Below are 19,630 nucleotides of genomic sequence, written 5' to 3' on the forward strand. Positions count from 1 at the left end.
CTAATGGAGCCATTAGGCTTTGAAGCTGCTTCTCTGTTTTCAGACATGATCTTTCTTCCTTATTGTGCCTTTCAAATATTTCCATGCTGAGAACTTGTGGCTGTATTTTTCTCAACTGCTTCTGTTCTTCAGAACCTGCTCCTGGTTTCTAACCAGATTCAGCCTTTCCTTTTCACTTTGGACCCTATTAACATGGAAATGACTGGCTTGAGTCCCACCCATCAGCCTGTTCCCCTCTGTGTTACAGTGCTCCAAGGCCACAATGCAGAACTGCCACAGAATTCCTTGATACAGATGCCTGTTCCTAAAGCTCTCCTCTTTCCAACTGCCTGCAGAACCTAGATTTCATATCGTGAGGTTTATGAGAACTGAACTGTTTCTTTTGACTTAAAACAGTCCCATCAGTGGTAGCACAGAGCTGGCAGTGAGCTTGTACATCTCATAAGCAAGTCTAAAATCAAGGGTTGTCAGTGGTTAAGAGCTAAACTTTGCACTGGTTTCTGCACACAGGACAAGAACTCTGTGTGAGTAGGGAAATTAAGCTAAACCAGGTTGTCTCAAGAAAGTTACTGGATTTGGGCAAGAATAAAATGGTTTAATGCAATCTATATTTTCTGTTTCACAAAAGGCTCTCTCTAGGCTGTTGATCTATGGGATCTGAACAAAGATTAAGGTGGATTTTCATTCACCTAAAAGAGGATTTTTGAGGTCAAATTTTAGGTTCACTAATACTATCCAGTACAGCAATCTTCTACCAATCTGATGATTAGCAACTAAGACTGAAAACTTGCCTTTTATTCTCTGTAGTTTCCTCTTTACAACCACACTCTTCCACAGGCTGTACCTGCAAAGCTCCTTCTTTTGCAATACATATGGATCACATTGCTTCAGAAGGCCTTTGGACCATCACAACAAACCGAATCGCAGCCAGAAATCCTAAGATCCCTTTTCTTTTTATTCTCATTATTGAGGAATTGCATTTGTAGTCCCATCTGTGAACCAGCTTAATTTGGAGCCATCTGCCACGAGCAAATCGCTAAGTTTGGCAGATACCACAGAGATGCTCCTACCCGCCTTATGTAAACAGCTGATGTCAGCTCTGATTGTTGTGAAGAAAACAGCCACCGTGAAGGTGCTTACCAACTTGGAGTAATTCAGATGACTGATCAGAGCTCCTTAAAGAAGGAAGGAGGGCTCAGCAGGCAGCACAGACCTGCGGGGAGGCAGGGAAGCAGGCGAGATCTGAGAGCTGTGATGCACCTTTAGGGGGCTGCTGCCACCGCTCCACACAACTCACCCAAGCAGCTTGAAAAAATGTGCCCCTGAACACCTCAACTGGAAAATTTGTACTGATTTCAACAGGTTTCAAAGTGTCAGGAAATACAGCTATTACTGGTAAACTGAGAGTGAATCAAATATGGGGGGGAAATGGGAGTTTTGAGACATGAATTTCCTGCTCTTTGCTGGCGAAGGTTAGATGCAATCTCCAGCTTGGCTGAAAACATAACCCACTGTACTGATGTTTGTATAGTAAAAAAAAAAATCTGATCGCACTTTTAGAAAAAAATCAAGCAAAACTCAAAGATCAAACAGGTTGAGAGACAGAAGATTTTACAGGAAAGGAGAATTCACATACACATTCCCTTGCTCCTACAGTAATTCTGAATTAAGAAAAAAATAATAATTTCAAGTTCCCTGTTAATTTCAACCCCATAGGACCCCATTTGATGTGTGCCTACTGCCTTGTTTTGCCATTGCACGTACTGGACCTGTCCCATGCACAGACAACTTTGCATTTTAACATTTCCACCCCCAAAGAAAAGATCCACCTGGTTCACTAAGCCTGGGCCAAAGTCAATACTGCATCTGCAGGTGCTGATTTTTGCTATTTCAGACCTATCCCTGCTCTTTCAGACCTATCCCTGCTCTTTATTCAGTGGTCTGTTGTCTTATCTAAAGAACACTTATTTATACTCATCACTGAGGATGGACTGCCATGCCAAGTACACCTGTACTACTCCTCTGCCACTGTGCAGTACAACAGCAGCCTCTGCACTGCCCAGAAAATCAAACAATAACTATCACAGCACCAGATTGGGCTCACTTTTGTTTCCTGGGAAATACATGTTCTCTGACTACAAACCTCTGCAGGAAAAGCGACACTTGCACACCCTCCAGGTTCCACAAATACTAGTTTGTTTTGTTGCTCCTCTTAATATGCATGAAGAGGTTGCTTGATTTCCAAATGCCTGTCAAGTGTTTGAGGAAAAACAAGCTATGCTATGATTTAAGTGACCAACTATGTGACTGGTCAAAGTGAACCATGGTTTATAAAAAGCTTGGATGAGTAATTGGAGTAAATTATGTAACATTTGGAAATAACAAGTTAACCTGTAAAAATGACAGAATTAGAAAAGCTCTGGCTACTGAAGAAGAGGATGGGTCATTTCAAGCCTGGGCTTTACTCTCTGCTGGGAGTGAAGCACACCAGAACACCTCTACACTCTTCCCATGGCTGCACCATGACGATTCTCTCACTGACCCCAAAATCTCCCATAGCCAAGAGTATCTTTCATTAGCCATAAGTTCATTAGCCATTACCCTGCCTGTAACTGGTGAAGCCTTCTCCCCAGCTTTACCAGCAGACTCACGGCACAGCACACAAAACCACGGCTCTGAGTCGTCTGGACCGGGCAGCACGGATTTGAGGAGAAATGCTAAGATCTTAAAATAACCCACAAACCTTGCTCGGAGATAAACCTATAAAGAAACACATCTACTCGAGCACATCGCTGCTCAGAACACCAATCTCTCATGTGCTCTGCAGCAGCTCTGGAGCGAGGTGGTTCATGCTGCCGGCTCTCACAGGCTGCACATGTAAACAGAGCAATTTGCTGCTCTCCCAAGCCAGGCTGCAGTGCGGGAGCAGCGGGTTGTTATAGTTACTGGCTATGACTTACCCCTGCCATTGTCACGGCATTCGCAGTAAATGGCGCTTAAACAGCAGTCTAGCAAAGGTTCGCAGAATAATGACTCATAAAAATTCACTTAATAACAGGATCCAAGCCTCTGTGCCGCCCAACCCCTCCATCCATTTCCCCCCAGCCCTTACATCATCAATGGGACCCTGATTCTCTTACATAAGGAGCACAGCAAAGGTCACTACTTGTATTTGAAAGGTTTTTAACTTCTGCTCCCTGGAAAGGTCATCGTACAGGTGGAAAGCAGAGCTCTTCCCCTCGGGCAGCTCTCAGAGGCGGGTATGGACCTCTCCTCTTGGACACTCTGTGGCTGGTGAGTGAACCTGAACCTGCTTTTGCAGGTCCAGTCTGCGAGGGGCCAAGGTTTTCTACCTTGTTTTGGGTGTCCCTTTTCCTAACTAGATGCAGTCAGTGTAACTCCTCAAGAGGCTGGAATGAGCCTGTAAGAATTGCTGCCAGGATTGTGGTACGGTGATAAGGCTGGAGATACACACCCATGAAATGGATTATGCTGAATGATGCTACTCGGCTGCTTTTGAGATGCAAAGACAACAATTAACTGAGCTGATGTGAACAGACGCAAATAGGAACAGCTCTTCATGCCCGGCAGCCAGAGACACACCAGGCTTTGGGAGAGAGGCAAATAACAACCTGCTCAGAGGCAGGCAGCAGGAAAATGGAACCAACAGGTCCTCCCAGACCCCAGGCTCAGGTGGATGAACATTTAATACAGAGCAATCAGAGGACACTGCTCCTGAGCCTCTGCCCAGAGTGCAGCAAAGGCAGCCAGCCCCTGATGGCAAACAGGCTCCACACACAAGCCAAGAAGCCTTCCCCACACAGGCTTGTTTAGGCAAACTGAACCATCTGTACATTTAATTAATAGATTATACTAAACCTAATATATAAGAAGTGCAGTGATAGCATCTTACAAATTTCACAGCCAGACAGAAACCTTCTTATGAGGTGCGGGTTTTTTGTTACTACCCGAACAAAAAAGCAGGGTTTCTACATGTTTTAGAACATCGAAGGAGCTGATGAGGACAAAGCTGCGCTACTCTGCTTTATCAGGTGCTTTTTGTGAAAGCAATTAGGTGTGGGGTTCCCAAAGGACTTTCTGAGAAAGGGTCCAGCAAGGACAATTAATGAATGCATATTGATACTGCTGTGGAATTAGCATCAGGAGCTTGTGTTCAGAAGCCCCTCCTGTAACAGCTTTGTGATTTGACAGACTAACCAACTTTGGCCCAACTTGTTCTACCACTACACATGAAATAAATGTTCATCACCATCACCATGAGCAGCCAGGGAAACAGCTGAAAGGGAAGTCCAGTCCTGCAGCCCTCTACCAGCAAACACTTCCTGCAGTCTACAGAAGAGCCTGAGCTCCAGCCAGGGAAGTTAATCCCAGTTTGTTCATAGAATCTTGCACCAAGCCAGTGCTAGTTTAAAATACACTGACAAAACCTGGTCTTGTAACAAACCTTGTAAATAAAGCTGAAACTGGCACCGTGTCTCTTCTCCCCCACACATGCTTGCTCTCCTCCAAGTTGTAAACCCTGCAGCAGATACAATTCTAGCTACAGAAGGAGAGCTGGCACAGAGCTAAGGGAAAATGGAACAGGCCTACTATGAAATGGATCACTGAACTAGAGACACTGGAGCTGAATTTCAGCTGCAATAAATCAACCTCATTTCACAGACCTCTGTGTCTGTCCAGTTAAGCCAGCAGGGCTGTGGATTTGAGTGGACACAGTTTTGGTATTCAAGGGATGTTACAGAAATCCACACAAATCCCATCACTTGCTTTCCATGACATTTCGGGAGAAACTTGTCATTAACCTGCAATAATCAGTGGCAATTCCTCATGCTACTGAAAAAAACTTTTCTCCTATTCTGCTCTCTGTCCTGTTGAGCTGCAGGATGCTCAAATTCCTAGAAGACCAAGGAAAAAATGGCTCATTCTTCACAAATGGTCTGTATTTTGCTACTTATATTTTGCCAGACTAAAACCCAGTACTAACATTTCAATTTTTAGGTCAGATAGAGGAGTTTCATTATTTCTCTAGTTTTTAAACCACACATTGGAGTCACACTGCTACAGCATGCACAATGCTGCCATTTCTAAATAATAAGCTTAGCACTCTTGAATTCTGTCAGGGTTGATCCTTACTGTTTGCTTTGGCTACATAAAATTACTACTGAAAAACCATGTACTAAAGGGCCTATGCATTGAAAACATTTTCTTCTATGATTGACTGGTATTAATCTTTCACACGCAGAGGGATGTGTTCCCTTCAAAAGGAGGTTTGATATATGAGGCTTATCCAAGTTTTGGATGCTCCTTTCCAAGCAGCAAATATACAAAAATTATCAGTGGTCAGCAATGTATAGAAATTATTCTCATTATTGGTAGTAGTGCTCACAAATGAAAAGAAGAAAACCAGAAAAAATCGGTTGGGGTAGTGCAATATGTGGCACTTGAAGTGACAGCATTCAGACTCGGAGGTTTTTCCACAAAGATCCTTATGTAACTTAGGGATGGCTTTGCAGCTAAGGATCCTTCCTACAAGTCATAGCTGCTCACTGCTGTAAGTTATGTCCTGCCTCAGCATTTCTGCCCTGGAGCTCTCTGGAGAGGGAGACCAAGATGATCTGTCTGCACTCCAGTGAAGGACTGAAACCCAGCAGACTGTTTGCTTGCAGTTATAAATAAGCTTGTGTGCTTTCAGGATTTACTTATGAAAAGCAATTCCACTTAATATCAGCACAACAGCATGGCAATAGTTCACATTTACAGATTGTAATATAATTTCAGAGAGCCACAAATTCCTTTAGAAAGTGCTTGTCTATAAATCAACCTATAAATCAGTGTGTGCGCAAACACTGTGGGGCTGGAAAGAACACCGAGGGAAAGAGAAAAAACTGAGAGTTTAAGTCAGGCAGACATGTTTGCTTAGGCTGGAGAATTACCATCCACACAGGACTGCCCCGGTCTGCTCTGGGCATTTAAAGCCATGGACCTACATCAAGGACTTCACTCTGAGCAGCAGCAGTTTCCTAAGGCAGGATAATGGCTCAAAACTGAACGGGAACACTCGACCGACCTGTTTTTCACCACTGGGTTTCCTGTAATTCAGCAGCAGCTCCACAGCTCCCACCACCTCCTTCCGTATCGCGTAGAGCAGAGCGTCCCCCACGTAGATGCTGTGGCTCAGCAGCAGCTCCATGATCTCCAGGTTCTCGTTCTCTATGGCTATTAGAAGGGCACTGCGACCGAGAGGATCCATACAGTTAATGTTGATGTTGTAGTAGATCTCTGCCTCCTGCAAGGCATGTTTCACACTGGCATAGTCCCCCTTCTCCACAGCACTGAGGTAGGCTTTCTCTTCCGACGAGAGCTCTGCCTCCGCTCGCACGATCTGGAGTGGGATCCGGTCTCGGTATGGGGAGAAGTTGACCTTTTTGTAGTATAGCTGGGCCATTGTTCATAGTGACCAGGCAACCTGTGAGGGAGGAGAACCACGCATCAGTGACAACACAGCCACACAGGGGACAAACTTCCCAAGGACCATCACAGGAACAGCTCCCCATCCCTTTTTAAGATGTATTCTCAACAGCCCCTGAGCAGCCCCCATCAAAGAGTTATCTGAAAGCATAAAGGTGACACCACTGCTCAGGAGAGGCACTCACGATGACACTCAGTATAATTTTTTATCTTGCTCAAACACTATGGCATTGATGTCTTTTGTCTGGTCAGAAGCACGGTCTTGATGCTCATGGGTAATCTATCACATGCAAATCAGTGGATTTCTCATCTCTGCTTTATTTCCCACTCAAACTTCTTTTTATTTCCTCCTTTTCCACTGCTAAGCCAGGTCCTCAGCATCTCTGAACTGTCAGTGATGCGAGCTGCTGATTTACACCCTCCTCTTTACAGTAATAGATTCATTTTGAACATTTTTACTGCTTCTTCTCTGCTTCTGTCTCTTAAAACAGTCTTTTATTTTTCCTTAATGTTTACTCTTTGACTAGGTCACGGTTTTATTTTTAAAGCTTGCATGTTTTTAAACATACTTTCTCACTCTCCTCATTTATAAATAGGACCTAAAGACAGGCTGATGTAGAAAGCCTCCACCCTTGCTCTCCAAAGGCAGCAATGTTGTTTTGTGGCCTAGGAAAACAAGAAGTAAATCCTGCCCTGGAACAAGTGCAGCGAACAGAATGAATTGGGGTTCCTTCCCATGCCTCAAAGATCCCAGCAGGTGACTGGACTCATAGGAAACAGGGGCTGGGTATTTACAGGTAAGGAAAAAAGGAACCAGGCTTGTCTACCTTTGCTTGGCATTGACAAACGACACCAGGTCAGCACCAGGAGCCACCAGCAGCTATAATCCATCTCCCTGCCCAAAGCTCAACGGCTTCCTGCAGCAAATTAGCCGGAGCGTTGGTCCATTTTAGTGCCCTTTCCAGGAGGAAAAGGAGGTGCTGATAAAAGATAACGAGGAGGAGGCAGTGGTGGCTGCAGAGCAGACCCAGGGCTCTGCAGGTACCACCCCCTGCGTGCCCGAGGAGCTGCAGAGCCCGGCTGCATTTCTGCCTTTCCAGAGTGGGTGGATCTGAGCTCCAGCCCAGCTGACACTGCAGAACAGTGGGTGGCTGTAGCAGACAGCAAAGCTGCATCTGTGAACTTCCTGGGGAGCCAGGGAGCTGCACCAGCCCCTTTGGCACCTCGGGGAATGTGCTCGCTCAGGATCCCGCTCTCCCTGAGGTGTGACAGAAGTTTGTGTTTGTTACATACCCAGAGATGCTGTCACATCGCTCACGTGTGTCTCTCTGCACAGACAGAGCCACAGAATCCAGTGTTTCAACCTCAAGACACATTACAAAGGCACTGGAGGCAAAGGGACCCATAATCTGAATAGAAACCATAAATATACTGGCTTATTTTCTATGGGAACACGATTCCACTAAAGCTTTTAGACCTAAGGAACAATCTCAGTGACTGAGAAGCTTCAAGTTTCAATGAACTACACATGGAACCAACTGTTCTGGTTTTGAAAAAGACCGAGGATCACAGGTCATTTTCAAATTTTGTTTTTGAAAACGTTTCCCTCTGGGATCCAGCTAATTCTCACTGAAACTCTGACAGGAGACAAAAGGATGCAGCACAGGCCTGGTAACAGCCAAGGACTACAGAGATCTTTGGGAAAGTAAGGATAAACCCAAATGGGAAGGGAAATTTTGCCCTTGTGTGACAGTCTGGCTGATGGGAGCAGGGAACACCAACCGAGGACAGTAGTCACCATGTAAAGGTCTCCTGGGGGAATCTGTTGGCTCCAAAAAAACCTGAGGGATTCTGGCAACAAGTGCAGCTGCTAAAGTGGAATTGGATATTTTTCACTGCTCTTTAGTTTAATTGGATGTTTTGTAGATGGTGAGTAACATTTGCAATGAGTTATAACAAATGTCACCTTATGAAACATCATGCCAGCGTTGGATCCCTTTCCCTCCCAACAGTTTTGTAGAAAGAAAAGAAAGCTTCAGACATCTTAACTCCTCAGTGAGATCTCATCTCCCAGTACAACTCCAGTCCAAAGAAAGCTAGTAATGTTAATACCTCAAGCACTTAAGAAGCTGCAATAAAACCAAACAGGAAAGACTCACAAAGTTAATGATCTTCCTGAATTCCTTTCATGCCAACAGCTGCATAGCCTGACCAACACATGCTGCTGACTGGGTTTGGATATAATAGCAAGCAGTATTAAAAATAAATAAATAAAAATGTCTGCCTGGAGTTCATGGAAGATTTCAGCAAAGCCTTTATCTGTTGAGCTGCCCCTCAGCCATACATCCTGCACAGTTACAGACAGACCTTCAAAACCTGATGTCTTTCTCTACCAAAATTATTTAACAGAGCATCAGTCAAACCTGTGGATGGAATGAAGAATGAGCACAAGATCCCTGCTTGAGCTGTCACCCCTCAGCACCACCAGTCTCCCAGGGGCAGCGTCTCTTGGTGAAGCAGACAATGCTGGTAGGCCCTAGAACACTTTTGTTTCCCAGACTGGTCCTGTCTCCTGCTTAACAACTAAAAAATTACAAAAATATTGATGAAATCCAGGTAAGAGAAGGAGAAGGCAATGCACAGGTGCTGCCTAGAGAGAAGCAGCAATGACATCCCTGAAAGGTAGCAAAAATAGAAACACGGTCACACTAAAATCTTGGAATCGGTGCACAGAGCCTGAAAACACATGTTTTCCATATGAATTCTCCTCACAGAGAGGCATTTTCTGCTACTTGAGTTAATATCTGGGGCAAGGAAAATTCTTTCCAGCCTATGCCTGACGGCAGATGCTTCAGACAATATCCAGTGAGTGGCTAATGCAGTGGTGATACCTGCACCACAAACAGGTGGAGAGAAACAAGAGAAACATAACAAACTACTGCAGGCAGGAGGACTTAGCACTCAGTTTGGACTCCATCACCTCTCCCCAGCAGAGATGCCCTTCTCCCTGAATTATTAGTCCAAATCTCCAAGCCCTTTCATCCTGACACCACTTCTGTGGTGCCTGGCACAAGAAATCGGAGTTTTATCCCCTGAAAAGCAGCTGGTCAGGTTTGGGGAAGGAAAGTTTCTGGCCTTTTGCCACTAAAAATTCCATGAGCTGTCTCTCCAAGAAGTTTTCAGGGTCTGTTAGGAGTTGAGCCATCCCTCAGCTCCCACTTTACAGACACCACACACTCCCACACACCCCTGCCTCAGGGGAGCCAGAATGACCTGGATGAAATGGGATGAGTGGAACTTGTGAAAGGGAGGGAGCCAGACCCAGTTTACAGCCATGTATCACTAGGCCCATTATGAAACAGGACCTTCCAGGACTTTATTTGCTTTGATCATCATCATGAAGGGTATTCCCTCCCACCAACACAGGCTGGTGAAGCTCCGTGTGTGGCTTTAAATGACACTACACCTTCTCTCTCAGACCTGAGAAGGGTTTATGGGCTGGAAAAGCCACCTGCATTTTCCAGTTGTATCAGCCCCATCAAGGAACTGACCCCTTACAACACATCTCGCTTCACTGCTTCCCCCCATCCTTCTTGCCAAGGCTGTTTCTTCTTTTTAGTGTTTCAGGGAGAGCATTTTCCTCATTTTGCAGTTCTAGTCTGGACTCCAGGTCTGGAAATCACAGCCCATAACTGTGAAAATGGCCTGACTTTCATCATGCTCACACACCACCTGCTCAGTACTATTGATCTTTTTAAAAAAGGTTATAAACCTGAGCTATGAAATAGTCCAGAAGGGCCACTTAGGTAAATAATATTACATGTAGTTAATGGACCAATTGAATTTGTGATTGGATCCTTCTTTTAAGTGCTCTAGATCTTATTTACTAACAATGCCTGGCTGAGCACAGTATGAGGAAATAAAATCGACTTTGTAACATTCTGCAATTCCCTTCCTTCTGCAAAGATACCCTCTTGTTCCAGAAAATTGCTTTTTCCATGGAGTTCAGTGGGAACCAGATTACAGCCCTAAGTCTCACTGCTTCTCATGATGTCTCTGCATCACACTCACCATCAGAAGCAGAATTTTTTTCCTGATGCCTTTAAAGGCAGAGAGAGCCATGACTGAATAAATGTATGACCTCAGACATATTTTAATATTATAAAATTGCTGTAACCTTCCGGTGTCTACAGCCGTGTAAATTCCTTTTAGCTAAAGCCCCATGATCTCAGAAAGTTTATATCCAGCTCATAAGTTATATAAGATATATCACTGACTGGAGTAAGTGCTGTCCAAAACTTGCAGGGCCACAGTACAACATAAAAATGAGACCCAACAGCTAATAAAATTGGGGATGAGTAATCTACTTTCACTGCCCAACATGAGAGAAAGCAAGAGCACTACTAGCATATGGGATAAAAATGCAAGGCTGCAGTGGTCCATGATTCACAGTGGAAATATGTCCTTAAAAGACACAGGGAAAAACTCCCTATAAAATGTTTTTCACTCATCATCAGTCCAGGTCTAGCTAAGAACACATAAATTCCCTGGGGTACAGCACAGAACCTTCTAACCCAGGAAGTGTTTGTAAAGGAAGACAACCTCAAACTTCAGATTACGAAGTCTACAGACGCCAGAAGAAAATTCTTTGCCAGTAACGCAAAATGTCACAATTTGACTCAAGTCCCAGCTGCAGTTCTTAACTTCCTGGGGAGGGTGACAATTATCAAAGATATATATGTTTGATTTGGAAAGGACAACTCTTTGGTAGAAGTCTCTTCCGCTGCATAATCAATTGATGAGTCATGACCAACTGCATATGGGGAGATAGATACGTATTTTTATATGTGTGTATGTGCTTTTTTAGATACATATCTATATAAAATATATGCTCCTTGCTGGAAGCTTCAGCTTTGTTTCCTCTTGCAAAGCACTGAGGATTCACCTGGCTCGTTCTGTTCAAAGATGAGCACGCTCCCTTTGCAACAGGATATTCTCCTCTACATCTCCTCTGCCAGGCAGAGCGTAATTCATGGACAGAGAATTCGGGCTGCAGACAGCCAGGCCTGATCAGAAGTCTCAAATGCTTAGGACTCCCTCAAGTCTCCTCTCCCCGCAGCAGAGCTTCCTGCACGCCCAGGGACAGGCTCCGTGTGCTTTTGACGCACCCCAGGGATGGACTGCAGCGGACACTTCCCCAGCGCATGTTTCACACGGCGTTGATGGGGTGCTAACGATGCTAAAATTTCAGCCGAGCTCCTCGGCCACGCTGGGCTGGGAACGGGGAGAGCAGCTCTGCAATAAAAACCAGCTGCAAACCAGATTTCCCCGCAGCACAGCCAGAGGAGTTGTCCTTGCACCTGGGGGAAGGAAGCAGAGGTGCAGGACCTGCAAAGCAAGACACAACTTCGGGAAGGAGGACAGAAGAAGCCTCTGGTATAGAGCCAGATGCAAAGCTCCTCTTTGGGAGACAGTGGGAGGGGGAAGTACTGACCCAGCCATGGAATATTTCAGTATTACCTCAACAGAAATCACTCTGGGCTACTAAAATGATTAAAATTACTTCCTAGTGATGGAATGGCTGCAGAACATGCTTTTAGCTACTATTGTAATAAAGTATTTACAGTCTGCAATTCTTCCACTTCTTTCCACACAGCCATCACGCAGGTGGTAATAAATAAAAATGTACCATTGTGAGGAGATTTAAAAAAAAAAAAAAAAGCCCTGGAATATATTCATGGTACCTATCTTTGCAAATGCAGGCAGAGCAGAAAGCTCATTTTGTCTGTCTGACGTCATTGCTCTGTCCCCTACTTGCTTGAGATGGGCTATGTACTCATTCTCCACAAAAGAGATGTCAACTGAACTGAGAAATACTGTCAAGCACGCTGCCCTGTTGTCTTATCTGCTAATGCAGCACTAATGTAGCATGGCATCATTATCATCTCCAGGCTCTGTGTCCACCGCTGCTGCCCCTGCTGCTTGTAATCTCTGGCTGCTGTAGCTATTGAGCAAGAGATTTTCTAAATTTTTTTTTTTGCCTGTTCCCACTCTGGCTCATCACTTCTTCAATCAGCAAAATAATCCGGGAGCATCATCTCGAGGAGAGCTGGGTGGACTGTCAGACCTGCCTCAGCCTGGAAGTGCAGGTGAACCACCCAGTTAGGAGGGGAAAGACAAGATGATGGCAGAGTGGCCAGGGAGAGGAAAAGGCAGTGGCAGCAAGCTCTGAACTACCAACAGCGACAGTTTAGGCTCTTTTTCTCATCTAGCAATGAGTGGATTTATCAGTGGTTATCAGTTCCCACTTCTGAACAAGCTCTGCTGGGCTGTTTTCATTGGCACCTGTGTAAAAATAGAGTCAGACCCAGCAGATGCAGCACCCATCACCTGCAGCCCCTGCTCTGAGCCTCCAGGGTTACTGTGCTGCAGTAACTCTACCTCTGCTCCATTTTGGGTTTATTCCTAATTCTGTCATTCAAACCTGACTGGAGATTCTTGGACGGAAGAAGCAAACTCATGTGCTCAACTCTCAAATGAGTGTTCCCTAGTTGCAAAAACAGGGCTATTTTAGACAATACTATGTTCACCTGCAGCACCTTTTGCATATGAAAAAGTGCAAGACCCATGAATTCTCTTCCCCTGAGCTAAATTCCAAACCGTGGTAAATACGGAGGGACTAAAAGCCAAATTCATTGCATCTGTAGAACACCAGGGACAGGAAGACAAGGAGTCTGTGCCCCTTGGAGAGCAAGCACACCACTTGCATTTCACAGCTGTCTGAACAAATGGGGCCAAACAGAGAGCACTGGGTGGGCAAGGAGCAGCCACCCTGCTCCCATGAGCGTGCTGGTGCCAGGCAGCCACCAAGACTCTGTGGAAATGGAACAAACTTCCAGACATCTCCCCTTTCTAAAACCTTCACAGGAGAAAAAAAAAGATTTTTTTTTTTAGGGGCTTCCAGACAGAGGAAGAAAAAATCTGAAAAATCCAAATATCTGAAGTACCTAGAGCAGGTGACTGATTTAAATACAGCACAGCTTGCTGTGGGGAGATTACATCTCCTTTACCAGCTCCAGACAATGCAGCTCACAGTCCCTTTCCATGCAGCTTCCTCATCACGTTGGATCCTGCCTAGTTCAGGCACACCTCACCACCAAATCCTGCAGTCTAAGCCACCCAGATGGTTGTAGAGCTGAGAAAGAGAAACATTTCCACAAGTAAAAGGTCTCTCTGAATGTATATTATGATGGAGACTGAGCATTACAGATTGCAGGGCAGTCACGGTTTGTCTCAGTCGTGGTTCTGCACAAGTCAGCCCTGGTCATCACATCCTTCACTGCCACTTCTGCTGAGACAGTCCCTGGACAAAACAACTGCCTTGGCTGGCCAGTAAAGCAGGGTGGTTTATGGGGAGGTGGAAATGCCATCCAGGAAAGAGAAATCTTCATCGAAAGAAAGTGGGAGGGAGCTCCTCCTGACAGTGATAACAAACAGAATAGTCTGCAGATAAAATAAAGAAGCAAAGCCAAATCCTAGTTCATTAACATAGCTCAGGAAAGAGCCTAGAACTGCAGACTGGACAGTTTTTGAGGACCCACTGAAAGGCTGCAGGCAGTAAAAAAACATTCATTTTAAGTGGAAAAATGTTGTTCTCAGGAGTACTAAGCAGGCAAATCGAAAAGACACCAAAAATCCTGCCCAGCCATAAAGCAGCTTGGGAGGGGAGTAACTCTGTTATACTTCTTCTGAGTGAAGGAATGCATACAATCAGGTTTTGCCTTCCATTAATGCCCTAAAAGGTTCCTGAATAATAACTGCAGTATAAAACTTGCTTATTCAACCTCCACATCATTCCAATAAAGTCAGGTATTTGGGTCAGAGATCTGTAGGAGTAACCACGTTACTTCTTAATCTTTGCCATACTTACATGGTGCACTTTGGCTACCAAAAATAATAGCACCCTGATCTTTTGAGCCACAGATCTAGAAGTCCTTTTAAAAGGACAGATGGCATTCTTCCTCATGTATGGACTGGAAGTGTGCAGCAAAACAGAAGTTATTTGTTTCATCCTTGTGACAGCAAGTGATAACAGGGCAGGATACCCTGTAAATACAGATACACATATATATTGTATACCTATAGCTTAATAGGTGTGACAGATCTGTGGTGCCTGTTGAGACAAGCCCAGTGCCAGAGCCATCTGGAGTGTAGTAGTTTCATCCCATGAAAGTGATGATAAAAACTAGATTATGTCCCATATTACCAGGGAAAAACCTTATTTTAAATATCCCGCAGGGCTGCTCTGTCACACACTGAAAAATCTGCAGGACATTATCTTGGAACTCAGTTCTTGATCTTCCTAAAGGGAACTTCTCACATGGGCATAGGATGCCTCTCCCCCCCCACCCCAAGCCCTTGGCTGCAGTATACCTTAATGTCACTGCTTCTTTCTTTCTGTATTTCCTTTCACCTAGACACAATTCTAAAATTTTCTCCCATTTTCTTCTGGATTTACTTTTGCAGTTTGCTTCCCTGTTCAGTTAAGTGTTGATTCACGACACCTCAGCTTTCAAGAGACATCCGAGGTGAGGCTCACGAGCTTTTCTTCAGCAGAATTTTATTTTGTATGCTCTGGGGTTCAGCCTCAGCTACAGAATAACTGCAGGGGGTTCATGTTTAAATTGAGCTGCATTCCTTTGGCTGCAGGAGTGGGCCTATGCAAAGAAAATGCACAAATCCATAAATAAGGCTTGGCACGATTTCCCTGCTCTACTTAATGCCGACATTTGCAAGCTCTGTTTTCCCAAACCTCTTGCTTCCACATTCCTGCACCTGCTAATTTGTTAATTCTGTTTTCACTGAGTTTAGACTTATGTATTCTTAATTATGCTAATGAAGAATAAACTACTTAAAATATTAATGTTTTGCAAACCTTTAAAAACAAACAGTTAACAAATACCTTGCCCCTGAGGTCTGTCTTAACTGTTGGATTCACAGACCAGTCCAAGTGATTACTTTTTCTCTTGAGGAGATGTCCTGTCCTCCCTTTCTCCTTTCTCCTCCCTCTCAGGTCTCTTCTGATAACAGCCTCACTTTCTCCATTTCTATCTGACCTCTGTTGGGAGGAGGATCTCGAAGTTAAATGAAAATCGCCCCCAAAGTGGTAATTACCACAGATGTCTCCACCCGTTTTCTTTTCCTCTCTTGGTGTTGATCTCCTCTCCCCACCAAGGCTCTGTAAAGGCTCCTTGCCCTGCTCCTTCCAGCCATCCCTCACAAGCAGTGTCTGGAACCTGCTGGGAGTTCCTGGGGTGCCACAGACCTCTCTCTGTCCCCCTCCTGTCCTCTGTGCATCCCTCAGATACCTCTGTCAGGCAGGAGAGTTATAAATCTGGCAAAGGAATGAGGCAGGAGCCAACGTGTGCTCCCTACGAGGCAGGAGCTGAGCTCTCCTCCTCGTGCACCCACAATTTCACCAAATTCTCCTCTGCTCTCCCTGAAAATCACTTTGCACACCTGTTTTCCTGGCTTCTACATAAAGCATAGGTCAGATCATGGCAGACGTGCACCAAAACTGTGACGGGCTGCGCATGAAAGGGATGGTGAGCGCTGAGCCTGCAAAGAAGAAAGGTGTCGAGTTGCTTCATTTACCCAAACAACAGCTACCTGCAGATCGTCCCTGGCTGCTTGGGGTTTCTTCCTATCTGTGCACTCCTGATAAAAGCTGTGCTTTTTATGCTGCCAGTCTTTCCTGAATGTCTGCGTGGAGCTGCTAAATCACAGATTACAACGTGTAGGATATCGTTCTCACCATCTCCCTGACAAGGCAGCATTGTTTCTTACAGGACAGATGGCTTACAAGATACTGATCTCTGCCAAGGGAGCAGCACCGCACTGTCTGCAAAGTGGCTCTAAAGTGACTCTGAAAGCAACTGTTTTGGCATTAAGATTGAGACTGAGGATAAACCACACCGAGGAGCAGGCCGTGTAAGAAGCATCACTCTCAGCAGCGTATCAAGGAGCTGTTTCACCCCAGGAGAGCAGCTTTCCCCAGGGTTGTGTGCCCCCCTAGCTGCTCACAGTCTGCACGACTAGACTAGATTACAGTCATGCCATGCTTGTCACTTCCCTGGGAGTCTAGCCACACTTGCCGGGGTTTATTTTCAGCCCTAAGCTTTGGGAGTTCAATAATTATATGAGAATGTGTTCTGGGGAAAAAGAAAAAAAAAAAAAAAGTTTCTAGCCTCTGGGGTGTGAAGTAAAGAGTGTGAGTCACAGAGTGAACTTCATTGATGCAGAAACCAGACAGAAAGTGTCCCAAATTCTCTGGGTTTAAAAATCTCCTAACTTTAAGCCAAAGTTTGCAGATTTGAGATGTGGGACAGAGATAGGAGAAATGGGCCTTGGAGCCCATGGACTTGGCAGTACTAAAATCAGAGAATCACAGAATCACAGAATCATAGACCATCCTGAGCTGGAAGGAACCCACAGGGATCATCCAGTCCAACTCCTGGCCCTGCACAGACACCCCAACAATCCCACCCTGTGCCTGAGAGCGTTGTCCGAACACTTCTTGAGCTCTGTCAGGCTTGAGGCCATGCCCATTCCCTGGGGAGCTGCTCCATTTGGGGATTCCAGATCTTCTCTGCAGGCCACTGACCTCCTTCTCTAAGTCCTTTCCTGGCTGGATAAAACTCCAGCATGATCCGTGCAGCAAGGGATGTGTCTGTGCTCTGCTCTGGTAGCAGGTCAGGGCGACAGTGGCATTTTGTACCCTGACTCAAGCCCACACATTCCAAGGACTGCCTGCTCTGCTATTTATAAAGCTAAAAAGGAGTTATCACTCAGCCAGCACAGCGCAGAAGCATCACTTGTGTTCTCCATGAAGGCAGTTTTGTAAGTCCATTAAATCATTCCAGCTAGATATCATCCACTCTTGTTCACATGGAGCCACAGAGCATCCCTCTGACTCAATCCAATAAAGCAGCCACCAGTTTAACACCACTTTTGGCAGAGGAGAAATGCATTTCTGTACATGCCTACTTAACAGCCAAGGCCTGCTGAAGCTTCTCTGCTGCAAGACACCTCTATTACTGCCACGCTGAGCTTAAAATCAGCTGAGAAAATATGTTACACACTAGAGAACTTTATTTAAGCACAGTCATAACTGTGGCTACAGACAGAAATGCAAACAGAGGGGATATCACCAGACAGGCACTATTTTCAAGGGGCCCTCCTCCTGCAAATCCCTGCTTCCTGACACAGCTGGTTAGGGAGCCCTGAAAAATAGGAAGTACCATCACCCCCGTTTTCTAAGGAAAGCAGAAGGAGACGCTTCCAACTTTTGAGAGAATATCCAGGGCAGTAAAGAACCTCGTTCCACTCCACACCTTAACCACTGACTGACAGCTGAACTCCTTGTGGAAGACTGCAGAGGAGAGTAAGACCTCCCTGCTGATGTTTTCCCTCCTGATGTTCTCCCTCAAACAAGGCACTGGAGCAGCAGATGTACAGTGATGATGCACTGCTGGTCTCTTCTGACAAGCACTGTTCTTTCAAATCCTCATTTTCCTTTGGTTTCCTCTTGCTTTTTCATCCAAAAGCTTCCGTCCTCGATGGCTCTGAAGGGTCTGAAAATTCAGGTGTCTGATGCTTAGACAGCTACAGGAGTTAGCAGACAGTCTGGAAAGGAACAAAGGGCTTAGAGAGGTTTGAACAGTCCCATCCATCTCAGTGAGGGGTTTAATCCTGGGGCACGATCACTGCTGGTGACAATTCCAATCCTTACATAGGAGAGGAGATGGAAAGTTACCAGTTCCCATTATTTTCCTTTTTAATATCCTTATTATCCTTTTTTACTTCCATGCCTGGGTGATGTCTGAAGACACCCCCACCTATTTTGCCCCACCTAAAAGGAGCTACGTGAATAAAACTTGTACAAGAAGTGAGCAATGATTAAGGTGTTCACTGAAACATGGGAAACAGGCAGAGAATTTAAGTAACTCTGCAAACTGCTGGAGGGACCACTGCAGCTGTCAGACATCACTTGGACATGGTTTCACCTGGCACGTGTTACTTTTCCAGCTTTTGTTTGCTCAGGCTGACCCCACTCCTGGACTCTGAACCTCGTCCTGCTGTGAACACAGTGTTCAAAGTGTAATCCTCCCTTCCCAGGGCTATTTCCAGAGTAGCAGCTCTCAGCACTGACTGGAGGCAGGAGTGCCAGGCTAAGATCCCCCTGCACAACCACCTGAGGATTCCTGCACTCCTCCACAGCTCTCGGGGGGGCTGGGGAAAGCAGCCTAACCACATCCAGTTCCTCACAGATCATTAGGTCCGTGGCAAAACAAGCAGAATTAATGTGTGGGAAATGAGATTAGTGCCCAGCTCTGCCCTGACTTTGGCTTCTCATGTCAGTGAAGTGAAGGGCCCGGTGTTCCCACCAGAATGGAGCCTGCAACAGAATGGGGTCTCTTAGAAAGCACACCCCATCACACGTGGCAAAATAAACTGTGGGTGACATCCCTGAGGTGCCTGGGAGCTTCTCTGGGGTTGAAAAGTCATCAGGACTCTAGCTGGGACTTTCAGCAGCAGCATTTGATCCATCTGACAGTCCTGTCCCAGTGACGTGGCCAACTGGGGATTGTCCCACTGCCTTTCTGGGCGAGCAGCTTTTCATACCTGCACTTCTGTTTGCTCCTCTCATTTGGTTTCAGGGTGTGTGGCACCACAGGTGCCTACAAGCAAGCACAACCAGAGACCCTGCTCTTGGTTGCTGTGACAGGAACCTGTTCTGTTCCTAGAATTCATTTTTTGCTTCTTCCCCTATTCAATAAATGTCACTGCATAGCTCTCCTCTTCAATATACTGTCAGCACTCTTCTTTCCAGATACAGAAGAGCAGATAAAATGTCTGATTAAAAACAGCTACAAAGGGCTAAACCCAGCTTGTACAATGAGCAAATGGCAGAGATATTAAATGAAGACCTGGGGATTTTTTCCCCTTACTCTTTCAATGAGCATTGGCATCATGACCATCTACAGCTCCGTAATTTCAAGCTCTGTGGGTAGTTTTACACATTTCCTTGTTCATGTAATTAGCTGTTAGCATCCTTGAACATTGTCCATTAAATTTTATT

The 19,630-nt window shown here is 45.4% G+C and overlaps 1 protein-coding gene across 1 annotated transcript in view; it reads right to left on the bottom strand.

Annotated features, from left to right (window-relative positions):
- Positions 1-19,630, bottom strand: part of TRPC5 (transient receptor potential cation channel subfamily C member 5) — a 97,131-nt gene that overhangs the window by 63,767 nt on the left and 13,734 nt on the right. Inside the window, exon 2 of the mRNA XM_042040027.1 lies at positions 6,089-6,487. Coding sequence (XP_041895961.1) covers positions 6,089-6,466 — 378 coding nt within the window. The 5' untranslated portion in view covers positions 6,467-6,487. The remainder of the gene's footprint in view (positions 1-6,088; positions 6,488-19,630) is intronic.

Source organism: Corvus kubaryi, unplaced genomic scaffold (assembly GCF_017639235.1).
Source record: "Corvus kubaryi isolate FWS band 111438036 unplaced genomic scaffold, C.kubaryi_AGA036_p1.0 37395, whole genome shotgun sequence".
In the NCBI taxonomy this organism is placed as follows: domain Eukaryota; kingdom Metazoa; phylum Chordata; class Aves; order Passeriformes; family Corvidae; genus Corvus; species Corvus kubaryi.